Source organism: Octopus sinensis, linkage group LG20 (assembly GCF_006345805.1).
Source record: "Octopus sinensis linkage group LG20, ASM634580v1, whole genome shotgun sequence".
Taxonomy (NCBI): Eukaryota; Metazoa; Mollusca; class Cephalopoda; order Octopoda; family Octopodidae; genus Octopus; species Octopus sinensis.
Genome location: NC_043016.1, coordinates 32,656,531 through 32,669,842, shown reverse-complemented (window position 1 = coordinate 32,669,842; position 13,312 = coordinate 32,656,531). Strand labels below are relative to the sequence as shown.

The 13,312-nt window shown below is 34.3% G+C and overlaps 1 protein-coding gene across 1 annotated transcript in view; it reads left to right on the top strand.

Moving 5' to 3' along the window:
• The first annotated feature begins 291 nt into the window (after nucleotides 1-291).
• LOC118767241 (protein jagged-1b-like) overlaps nucleotides 292-13,312 on the top strand; it is a 56,875-nt gene continuing 43,854 nt past the window's right edge. Inside the window, 9 exon segments of the mRNA XM_036511537.1 lie at nucleotides 292-456; nucleotides 4,999-5,112; nucleotides 5,699-5,926; nucleotides 6,586-6,632; nucleotides 7,527-7,700; nucleotides 8,904-9,054; nucleotides 9,525-9,689; nucleotides 11,212-11,325; nucleotides 12,544-12,655. Coding sequence (XP_036367430.1) covers nucleotides 300-456; nucleotides 4,999-5,112; nucleotides 5,699-5,926; nucleotides 6,586-6,632; nucleotides 7,527-7,700; nucleotides 8,904-9,054; nucleotides 9,525-9,689; nucleotides 11,212-11,325; nucleotides 12,544-12,655 — 1,262 coding nt within the window. The 5' untranslated portion in view covers nucleotides 292-299.

Below are 13,312 nucleotides of genomic sequence, written 5' to 3'. Positions count from 1 at the left end.
CATTACGTATATATTGCTTTCTTAGCACTATATGGCTATATGATGTCTTTCCTCAATATGAACAGCACAGTGCTGTGGCTTTCTACAACATATCCATGTATATAGAATGCTATTCTGAACTAATTAAGCTTCTGTTGCTAACAACACACACACACGCAAGCAAATACATATCTACAAGTGTATGTATGTATCTATATATATACATAAAAAATTTATACCTGTTTTAAAGTTTATGTTTGAGAATTTTTTTTAAAATTCAATTTTTTTATTCTTTGTTTGTGTTATTTATTTATGTATTCATGCATTTATTTATTTCTCTTTGCAGTTGTACAGATGGTTGGCAAGGACCACTTTGTGATCAATGCAGTCTTTATCCAGGCTGTATGCACGGCACCTGTAGAGAACCTTGGGAATGTAACTGTGCTAGGAATTGGGGGGGACTTCTCTGTAATAAAGGTTTGTCAATTTACATTTCATTATTATTCTTTCTTTATTATTATTCCTTCTTCCTCTTCTTCTTCTTCTTCTTTTTCTTCTTCTTCTTCTTCTTCTTCTTATATTTATTATTATTATTATTATTATTATTATTATGATGATGATTATTATTATTATTATTATTATTATTATATTATTATTATTATTATTATTTATTATAATTATTAAGGCGGCAACCTGGCAGAATCATTAGCATGCTGGGAAAAATGCTTAGCAGTATTTTGTCCGGTTTTACGTTCTGAGTTCAAATTCTGCAGAGGTCAACTTTGCCTTTCATTCTTTCAGGGTCAGTAAATTGAGTACCAGTGAAACACTTGGGGTCAATGTAATCTTCTAGTCCCCTGCCCCACAAATTTCAGGCCTTGTACCTATAGTAAAAAGAAGGATTATTATTATTATTATCATCATTATTATTATTATTATTATTATTATTATTATTATTATTATTATTATTATCATCGGTGCAGCCATCTGGTTCGCCAGTCCTCAGTCAATTCGTTCAACCCATCCTAGCATGGAAAGTGGATGTTAAACAATGATGATGATCCAGTAATCTTATTTTTATCACATGCTTTCATTGCACTACCGAGTGCAGCTCTGTGTGCCTTGGGTATGTGCTGTGGTTTGTTTTGGTGTTGTTATTTTTGCAGTATTGAAAATACTTAACACAAGATCTGTGTGGTGCTTTAGTAATGCTATTTTCTGTATGTTATATGATTTTAAATTTACACCTCTGAGATGGGAACAACAAACAAACTAGCCAGCCCTATATGTTCTGGTGGTTTTTAACGAATTATAACAAAAATTACAAAAATAACCAACTCTGAAACATATGAACCAACAAACTTATGAGTGATGCAACAAGCATCTTCTCTTAGAACATCGTTGAATTTTTAAAAAATTCTATTTGAAAAAGATGTTGATTGACAGGGATGTGCTGTTCCTCAGAAAATTTGTTGAAAGGGAGCAGACCTACTCTAAGTTGGCACCTGATGGCTGAGAAGCATGGAGGAGAGAAGAGTACTTGTTGTGTTACTCTTGGTGAATAGGGAGGGCTTGGTATCTGTAGGGTTCCTTGGTGGCCCATGGGTGGCATTTCCCCCTCTCTCCTATTTAAGATTTTGTTTGTCAGGATGCTCATATATATATATATATATATATGCACACACATGTAGGGGAAAATTTGATAAATTGTATGCCACGTAATAATTGATACTGTTCTTAAAATAAATTCTTAGAAGATGGGAAATATTAAAAAAAAATACTTGGAAGTTAACATGTAGACTAGTTCCTCTTTAGCTCTGCAATATTGTGCTCTGCCCACATGTTGCTCATGTAGTCTCTATATCTCTTACATAGTCCTATTGTCTTACATCTAACACCATGTTATTCTAAAAATCAACAGTTTTTACTTTACTTATTTTTTTAGAAGAATGCTACTGTTATTTAGCCCTAGGAAACACCGTCTAGTCATAAGAAAATATTATCTTGCTCAGGTTGGTGACAGGAAGGGCATCCAGCTGTAGATAATCTGTCACACTGAATTTTCTCTGAGCCATCCAAATATTGAGAAGTGGTAGTTAAAATGTTGTTATTGATGATGTTCAACTTCAAGGTTTTGCTTTTGTTTTTTTTTTTAATTTCTGGCCCTTGCTGTTCTATTGATGTCTACTTTGCTTTCACTCTGTCTGACAACTGTTTGTGTGTGTCTCTCTCTCTCTCTTTTTTTTTTTCTCTCTTCAATTAACTGATAAAAGAAATACCTGTAATTTGCTGAAGTAACAAGGCAATTAGTCTTACGCATTCCCTTGTCCATCTCTTCAGAATTTTTTTTTTTCCTGACTGTCTATAGATGCAGTCATGTCTGTGTGGTAAGAAATTTGTTTCCCAACTGCATGGTTCCAGGTTCAGTCCTGTTGTGTGTCACCTTGGGCAAGTGTCTTCTTCTATAACCTCAGGCCAACCAAAGCCTTTTGAGTAGATTTAGTAGATGGAAACTAAGAGAAGCCCATTGTGTGTGTGTGTATATATATATATATATATATATATATATATATATGTATGTATGTATGTATGTGTGTGTGTGTGTATATATATATATATATATATATATATATATATATACATGTGTGTGTGTATCTTTGTGCCTGTGTTTTCTGCCATCACTGCTTGACAACCAGTGCTGGTGTGTTTACATCCCTGTAACTTAGCAGTTCAGCAAAGTGAATGATAGAATAAGTACCTGGCTTTTAGAGAAAAATAATAAGTATTGGGGGTCAGTTCATTCAACTAAAGATTCTTCAAGGACGTGCTCCAACATGGCCACAGTCTAATAATGAGTGAAACAAGAAAAAGTAAAAGGGAAAAAAAAACTGAATAAATGTCTTAAATATTATCAAAGTAAGCAATTACAATATTTGTAATTAGTGTCTCCCTTGATGTAAGTTTTACTCGTTAGTGTGTCTAATGAATTCATTTAGAGTTGCAGAAAAACGCTGTGTCAAATTACGCATGTACTAGCATTTATTTTCCTCTCTCAACATTCCAAGTCCAAATATTACTAGGGGTGTGTTTCCCTTTCATTCTTCCCTACTCCCTACTAGGCATCCGTAAAATTAGCAGCAGCAGCAGTGCTAGAAGAGAGCCTCTATTCAGTCTCAGATTATATTTGTCTAAAAATGTGCAGCCTTGTGCTACTATCAGGAATTATTGCATCATCAGCATCATCATCAGCATCAGCATCCATTAATGTCCATTTTCCATGTTGGCATCTGTCAGACCAGTACATTCTAATTAATGCATATCTAATTGATACGTATTTAATAATTACATATTTAATCAAAACAAGTGTGGCATCTATATTGTTGCTTAAAGTACTAGAAATAGCAGCTATATATATTACTCTCTTTTACTCTTTTACTTGTTTCAGTCATTTGACTGTGGCCATGCTGGAGCACCGCCTTTAGTCGAGCAAATTGACCCCAGGACTTATTCTTTATAAGCCTAGTCTCTTATGCTGAACTGCTAACTTACGGGAATATAAACACACCAGCATCGGTTGTCAAGCGATGTTGGGGTCGGGGACAAACACACACACAAATATATATATATATATATATATATATATATATATATTTTGTGAAATAGAAAGATGAATAATCTTGTTGCAGATTAATCAAAAGTTTCTTCCTGAAGAGAAAGACACAATATGGTCTCCTTATTCAATCGGAATTTGGTAAATTGTGCCTTTCGAAACACATGTAGAATGCAATAAAACGATTTCTGTTCAATCTTCGTTCAACTCCATTTCTTCAATTCACCAATAATATATATATATATATATATATATATATATATATATATATATATATATGCATACATATATACGACAGGCTTCTTTCAGTTTCCGTCTACCAAATCTACTCACAAGGCTTTGGTCAGCCCGAGGCTATAGTTGAAGACACTTGCTCAAGGTGCCACACAGTGGGGACTAAACCCAGAACCATGTGGTTGGTAAGCAAGCTACTTACTACACAGCCACTCCTACGCCTATATATATATTTGTATTTTCAAATATTTATGAAATTCTTCAATACTGGTTCATGGCTGTGTTGTTATGAAGATTTACTTCACAACTACGTCTTTCCAAGTTCAAATCAACTGTGTGGCACCTTGGGAAAAGCTACCATAGCTTTAAGTCAGCTATGGTCTGGCAAGCGATATTCAGCACCTTAGGCACTCAGAGGAACCATTCTTGTTCTGGGACTGAGAAACTGAAGCTGATGACTGATTTTGCACCATCAGCACCTGGTTCTTTGGTGTCTTTGACTGGGTCTGCTCTGCTGTAAACATTTTTAGTCTAGATTTTCAGTTTGAGAATAACTTCTTTCGACAAGTTTTGGGGACCCTGAAAAGGGACCAGAGTTTGCTATTGTTTCTCTTCTGACTATAAATATACGGAAATAGAAAAATTATGACATATGCTTTCAGTTTGAGCTAAATCACATTGGATAAATTTACTGTAACTTGAAGGGGTGGATTAACACTTGTAGAATGGATTTAACTTGTTAGAGGGGTGGATTTAGCAACTTGTGGGATGAATTTGATGGGGTAGATTTAACAACTTATAGGTGTAAAGTTGACAATTTTTGGAGGTGGATTTGACAATAATTTGTTGGGAATGGATAAGGGATTTAATAACTACTGGTTGGATTTGGCAGCTTGTTGGATGAATGGCTTTAACAACTTATGGGATGGATTTGACAATTTGTTTGGTAGATTTAATATCTCACTGGATTTGTGGATTTGATAATCTGTGGAGTGTTTTTAAACTATAAACACACTTTAATCTGCTTACTGTTGGATGAATGGCTTTAACAACTTATGGGATGGATTTGACAATTTGTTTGGTAGATTTAATATCTCATTGGATTTGTGGATTTGATAATCTGGAGTGTTTTTAATCTATAAACATACTTTAATCTGCTTACTGTTTCCTTGTAGTTGATCGTGACTGTGAAACTAATCCATGTGAAAATGGTGGCACATGTGTAATTGCAGCAAATGGAGTGTCTTGTATTTGTGCTCCTGGCTGGACTGGATCTTTGTGTGAAACTGGTATGTAAATAATATTATGAACTCACTTCATCTCATCACTAAATATGCTTTGTTGTTATTGTTATTGTTGTTTTGCTTGTTATTACGTATGGAGTGCAGGTTACATTCTCGAAGGGAAATAACCTTGTTTTGACCTTGGATTTACTGTAATCACAGGGAGTTAGCAAGATGTATGAACATTTAATGTGGTTTTAGAGTCAAGTTTTGACTGCTATTTCCAGTGTGCTGGTGTCTCTTAGATACCCTAAATTATAATTTTGAATAATTATATATATAATATGTATAATATATATATTATTTAAAGCAGCAGAAAATTCAACAAAACCTGTTACTCTGAGTTTCACGTTCCCGTTTGTCGGACGCTGCTTTAAATAAAGCATATTACTCTACCACTGGTATTTGAGTACTCTTTTTTCCACCTTGTTTCACATTTATGTGTTTACTCCGGTATATATATATATTATACATATTATATATGTGATGTGTGTGTATATGTAATATGCTGTATCCCTCTTCTCCAAGAGTGGGCCTTGTGTTTAGTTTAAAAAGAAATGAATATATTTATTGCATTAATCTAAATTAACAGATATTGACGAGTGTGCATCAAACCCATGCATGAATAATGGCTGGTGTGAAGATCAAGTTAATGGATACAAATGCCATTGTCGTCCTGGCTGGCAAGGGGCTCAGTGCCAGCTAGATGTCGATGAATGCAAAGACAGCACCTGTGTGAATGCAATCTACTGTCGGAATCTTCAAGGTAGCTATGAATGTCAGTGCCAGGCAGGTTGGACTGGGAAAAACTGTGATATGAGTAAGTATACATCTTGGACTGTTTCATCTTAGGAGTATTATCCAAAGCTAATAACCTTTTTTTTTTTGTACACTTGTGTGTATGGGGGGGTACTTGCATGTGTGTACATGTGTGTGAGTATATTTATGTGTCCGTGTCTATTTGTGTGTGTGAGCATGTGTGCATGCGAGTGTGTTTGTGCGTGTGCGACTGTATGTATGTGTGTGCATGAGTGTTTGTATACATGTGTGTGTGTAGTGTGAGAGAGAGAGAGGGAGGGAGGGAGAGGGGCTGACTATGAGAATGAAAGAGAGAGAGAAAGAGCAGTTGTACTTATGCACTGGAGTTGTACATACATAAGTATTTAAATACTTGTTTGTGAAAACAGAATCTTAATTAATTATTTAATCTGCATTTCTAATTAAGATTTTTGGTGGTAAATTAATCAATGTATTAGTTCCCATTATTTTCCAATGTTACCTTATAAAGTATATTTCTAATAAATCTAAGTTGTTTTTTTTCGTTTTGCTTTTTTCTTTTTTCTTTCTTTTTTTTTGCTTGTGATGATGATGATGATAATGATAAATTCTCTTCCGTTGTCATTTCTTGCTCTTTTAGGCCAGATGACCACATATGGAATAAGCTTTCTAATATTCTCTCAACTGTTTCTTCTCTTGCAGACATCATTGATTGTGTTGGTCAGTGTCACAATGGTGCTACATGCGTTGTGAGTTTACATCTTGGCATTTTTATTTTTTAAATTTAAAAAATTTTTTGTTTCATATTTAATGCTCAGCACAGTGACTGTGGCTGTCATTGGTGTTTAACTCAGGGTGGTCACCTAAACAGTCATGCATGATGTAAGGCTTTCCAACTGGGACTATTCTGTCGAGTTTTTTTTTTCTAGGGGCATCCAAGAGTAGGTTGAGATTTTGCTGCTGTTTCTAGCAGTTCAAGAAGCAACTGCATTGTGGCTTCTTCATTGCATCAATAACAGTGAGGCTTATTGGGCTGGACTGTTGACCACATGGGCATGAGTTCAAACCTCTTCTAATGTACCCTTCATGAATGAGTGTCAGTCTCTTTGTTCCAGTTTACCTGGCTAAACAAAATAAAAAAGTAAATAAATAGAAGCAGGTCCCACATTTCCTGTTTGACCATAAAGTGATAAGAAGGACAGCTTATATATATATATATATATTGTTTTTGTATCTGGTTTGCAAGATTCTTCATGTAAATTCATGCATTGAAACAAATTTTGTTGCATCTGGGGAGAGTCATATTGTCTTAATGGCTTAAAACACACTCACTGGTTCCATTTCCACTCATTATATTTTTTCTTCCAAAATTTTCATTACTTTTGCATCCTTGTCAATGGATGTTGACTCTGTCCATTATTGAAGCTGCATTTACATATATATATATATATATATATATAGATAGATATAGATAGATAGCTATATATTTATATATGATAATGAAGGTGGCTAGGTGGCTATCTGCAATATAAAATCAAAAAGCAAAAATTCAATTGCCACTAATTGTATGTCTGTATGTATGTATATATGTATTTATAAATGTATATATGTATCTATATGTGTAACGTTGTTGTTGTTTGTAGAACCTTGTGAATGATTACCGTTGTCAGTGCAGACCAGGCTTTACAGGGCGGCACTGTGATGCAGCGATAAATGGGTGCCATAGCCTACCTTGTCTAAATGGAGGTGTATGTCACGACCTTAACGATGGCTTCAGGTGTGAGTGTCCCTCAGGCTATGTTGGTTTGCAGTGTCAGGTAGGTGCCATCTTCTAACTCTAGTCTACTCACAAACAATCTTCTTGTACCTTTATACACACAAGCGCTCAGCCATGAGTGATGGTGGTGGTCATGGCAGCAGCTGTTGTTGTTTCATGGACATTCATCTTAGTTTGTGTCAAGCCTCACCAGAAATGTTCAATAAAGATCTCAATGAATTGTTAAAAGAAAGCATCTTGATTTTTGTATCTGGTTTGTAAGATCTGTTATTTGAATTCATGTATTGAAACAAATTTTATTGTGTCTAAGGGGAGCCATTTTGCCAATATAATTAACACAAACACTGGTTCAGTTTCATTCCTTCATTTGTCAATTGGTTAAATAACCAACTAACTAATTGATTACTTAATTTGTTTTGTCTTTGTTTGTGAAAGAATCTTTCATTGCTACCTGCAACCTATTGAACAGGACCAGTGCATGTGTTAATTATATTTGCATAATGTCTCTCCGTAGACACAACAAGAGGCATATCTTGATTTATTGAAGAAATTGAAGAATAGGAAGAATGGAAAATACGAAAGAGAGAGCTGGAGACTTGTGGGGATCTTAAATTAGAGGGATCTAAACTAATGAAGATTGATAAGAATTTGCTTGAAAAAGATTATTACAGAAATCTGTCTAATTCACTTCATCATTAACTCTTTTGATATCGACCTGCTTGAGATCAGCTCTGTTTCTATGAGACAACATCCTTGTTTTAAAGTCATCTAAGTTAAAAGTTCCTTCTATCAAAATTTTGTCTTTAATTTATGTTCCAAACACCAACTTGATAATGACAAAGTTAATTTATAAAATTCTTCATTATTTTCATAATTAATTGAAATAATAACACGATATTTCAACAAATATGGTAACAAAAGGCTTAAAGTGATCTAGATAAAAACCTATCAAAATATCATGTTATGTTCCAAACTCCAACTTGATAATAAGAAAGTTATTTTATTAAATTCTTTATCTTCAAAATCAATTAAAATGAAAAGCAGTGTATTTCAATTGAAATATGGTAAAGATTAAGGATATAATTTTAGAATCTGTGGATATTTTTCTGTTGTAATGAGTGTCTTTGATTATTTACTTCTGTTTTTTTTTTATTTCTAAACCAAATAATGCTATTCTTTGTAAATATAAATTCTTTAAAAACCAAAATGAATTCATACAATATTACTTTATTTCTATTACTAGATTGCTATCAATTTGTGCCAACAAAACCCTTGCAGATCTGGTTCTACATGTTATGATATGCGAGGAGATTTCTACTGCCATTGTCAGCCTGGTTTTGAAGGAAAAACTTGTGAAAAAAAGAAGAAAATTTGTCCAAATGGTTCTTGTGAAGGTTAGCTTCAAGTTTGTCCATTTCTTCTACTTGCCATTATCTTCCATTCAGGTCATGGTTTCCCATTTAAAAGCCAACCATTTTTTTCCCCAAATATATTGTACTTCATATTCAAGGCTCTGATGAAGCTATGATGCATTATTCAAACACTCGTCTAATCTTTCCACTGTAGTAGAAACAGCTGTAAGCTATTGTATTTCATAAGATTATCATTTATTCCTTTGTCATCTTTCTTGTGTGTGTGTGTGTGTGTGTGTGTGTGAGTGTGTGTGTATGTGTGTGTGAGTGAGTGTGTGTGTGTGTGTGTGTGTGTGTGTTAGGTTCAGAAAATTTTATAAAAATACTTAGTAACTTTGTGGTGTTGGTGGTGGCAGTAAGAAACATGGTGGTGCTGATTGATGGTTCAAATAAAACTTTAAAAACCGGTCATTTCAAAAATTATTATTTCTTGTTCACCTGTTTATCAACAGTTATTGACCAATGTACCATAACTGTTCCGTCCAACCGAACTAGTGGGGAGGTGCGTTCAATATCATCCAACATCTGTGGTAAACATGGAATTTGTCGAAGCCAGGCTGGAAGTCGTTTTGTATGTGAATGCCAGTCAGGCTACCAGGGAACATATTGTCATGAAAGTAAGACATCAGAATTTTTTAAATATTTCTTTTTTTTTTCTTTTTTTCTTTATTTGCTGGTTTATGTCTTCACATTGTTTGTTGCATAGATTTATATGTAATAGTTTATTTGTCCAAACAGTTGTTTTCCACAACTGAATGTTTTTGCTATGATTAAGCCATTTAGTGGTGAAGTAGCAAGATAAATCTTTGTCTTTCAAGCAGTCGGAGCTAACAGAGTTATGGGCCTTGTTCAGTGTGTATAACATGTGTAAAGCTCAACAATGCAGCCTATGGTTCAGTCCCACTACATGGTACCTTGGGCAAGTACCTTCTATAATAATCCTGAGCCAACCAAAGCCTTCTCAATGGATTTGGTACGTGGAAACTGAAAGAAACCTGACATGTGTGCAAGTTGTGTTTGTGAAGGCGGCAAGCTGAGTTCAAATTCCGCCGAGGTTGACTTTGCCTTTCATGGGTAGTGGTGGTGGTGGGGTCGATTAAATAAGTACCAGTTACACACTGGAGTCGATGTAATTGACTTAATCCCTTTGTCTGTCCTTGTTTGTGTGTATACATATACATATATATATATATATATCTTTCTCTCCCCTCTCTCTTTCTCTCTCATTTTAAAGTAGTTTTTTTTTTTTTTGTCTTTTAACTAAAAATTGAATAATACGTTTATATATTTGTTGTGCAAGATTTTTTATGTGAAATCGTGTGTTGAAACAGATATTGTTATATTTCGGAATGGTCATTTTGCTAGTTTAGCCAATAAAAACACACGCACTATATATTTGGTGTTATTTTGCTTCAGTGATATTTATTTTTTACTTTAATCTTAATCTTATTTCGGTCAGAGTTCTTTCGTCACACTCCTGTGACCGCATCACAGGAGTGTGACGAAAGAACTCTGGCCAAAATAAGATTAAGATTAATGTAAAAAATAAATAACACTGAAGCAAAGTAACACCAAATATATAGTGTGTGTGTTTTTATTGGCTAAACTGGCAAAATTTGCATTCCGAAATATAACAATAAAAATTGAATATTCATTGATAAGGAAGCCCTGTTCTGAAAAGTGGAGTTAGATTTCTTGCAAAACACTTTTTACCTGAGTCTTACCTAATGGCTTGACGAGACTTAAATAGGCTTTCAGGAGAAACTTGTGTTTGTGTGTATGCATGCATGCTTTTGTGTGTGTGTGGTTTTGATTCCCAGACTGGGCAGCGCCTCTGTGTTCTTGAGGAGGGGGTATTTTTTTCGTTTTGTTTTGCAATTACTTTGACATCTGACATGTGGCACACCACACCAAGCACCTGTACAAACAACACCAATTTGATTGAGGGGGATGGAGGGAAAGTGTGAACTTAATGTGCAGCACAAATATTGGAGCACTATTAGAAAATCACCTGTGCAGATTGTATTCAGCAAAAAATTTCAGAACCCACATCTGTTATCTACAAAAGGAAGGCCCACCTACCCAACCATTCAAAATTCCAAACATTTCTCTATTTCCGTTTCTATTTTCTAATTTCAGACATAAATGACTGCTTGCAAAATCCATGTCGTAACCATGGGACTTGCATTGATGGAGTACAATCTTACCGGTGTGTTTGTGCACCGGGATGGGAAGGTAGTAGCTGTAGCCGCAGTGAGTAACACTTTTTTTTTTATGATTTATTATTTATTATTTTTATATTATTTTTGGCTGGCAGAATCATTAGCATGCTGGGCAAAATGCTCAGTGGAATTTCATCCATCTTTACATTCTGAGTTCAAATTCTGCCGAGGTCAATTTTACCTTACATCCATCATTTTGGGGTTGATAAAATAAGAACCACTTAAACACTGGAGTTGAACAAAATTTCAGGCCTTGTGCCTTTAATAGAAAGAATTATTTTTTAGAATAAAAAAGATTGGATTATCAGATAAATTAGTTACTTTTTTTTTTTGTCCCATTTATCTTAATCCTTTCTTTCCAATGTTATTTGAATTAACACGAAAAATATTTTTATTGTTTTTTGTTTTTGTGGAGCTCTATTCTTCTACAACTTTTGGATAAAGTTTTACTTCTTTTCAAACTGAAGTACCAAATAGAAAGAAAGAAAGCAAATTTATCTGATAACTCAATAATTATAAAAATAATACAATTTTATAGACTAATCATAAAAATTAAGAATATAAATTCATTATGTAAATCTAAATTTTAATAATTTGGATAAAACAAATTAAAACATTTGTAATAATGGCTGCCGTGTAACATCTAAAGTGTTGTTCTGCAGTTTAGAGGTTACGCTTAACCATGCAAACCCCTTCCAGTTTGAAAGAAGCTTTTCTGTGGTGTAAGAATCATATTTCTCTTTCAAGCCGATAAGGGAGTCACTACATGCTACAAAAGTAGCATCCAAATTTCCTCAGATAACACATTACCATCTGAGAAAAAGGAAGGATAAGAAAAATTTCCAATTAAATCATCTGTCCAGCCATCTGTTTTCTTCACCCACTATTACTGGATGGGTCATGGAAGTAGAGTCCTCAAGTACCTCTTTCTTCATAGGGTCCTATGAGAAGCAACCATCATTAGACTCTCCAGCTGGATTCCCAAATGTGACTGATTGAGATTATGGACATTATCCAACCATCTCTTTCTTGTTCGACCCCACAAATCAGAGAAATAGTTGCTCAAACTGTAGATACTTGTAGACCTCTGAGTTATATGCACCTTATCAAGTAACATTATTCCAAAATTTTAAAGATATATATATATATATATTATATATATATATATATGTATTATTTATATATTTTTGTCTTGAGATATTTATTATAATATATTTATATATATGTTTTTGTCTTGAAATATTTCCAGACACCAATGATTGTAGTCCAAATCCTTGCCAAAATCATGGCATCTGCACTGACAGAATAAACGGTTTCTGCTGTGTGTCCCAAAGGATGGAAAGGGAAAACATGCAATTCAAGTAAGAGATTATTCTATTATTTTTTTGTTTCTTTTACTCATTTCAGTCATTTGACTGCAACCATGCTGGAGCACCGCCTTAAAGGGTTTTAGTAATAGAAATTGACCCCAGGACTTTTTTTTAAGCCTTGTACTTATTCTACTAGTCTCTGTTTTGCTGAACTGCGAAATTACGGGGCAGGTAAGTATGCCAACGCTGGGGTTATCAAGCAGTGGTGGGGGACAAATGCAACCACAAAGATACAGACAGATATATACATACATACATACATACATACATACATACATACATACATACACACATACACACACACACACATATGTGATGGGCTTCTTTCAGTTTCCATCTACCAAATCCACTTACAAGGCTTTGGTCAGCCCGAGGCTATAGTAGAAAACACTTTCCCAAGGTGCCACATAGGACTGATCCCAGAACCATGTGGTTGGGAAGCAAGAACTAATTTAACATGGTTTAATTAGTTTAATGATTAATTAATAGATATTACTGTTCAATGTTGCAATCTCTACATGAGTTAGTAGCATTTAAATGAGTCATATCCAACCCAAATATTCTACTCGTTTTAAATTCAAACCAGCCAAATCTGACATCTCATACCATTCTTGCATTATCATTCTAAAAATAGTGGCTTTAGGTACA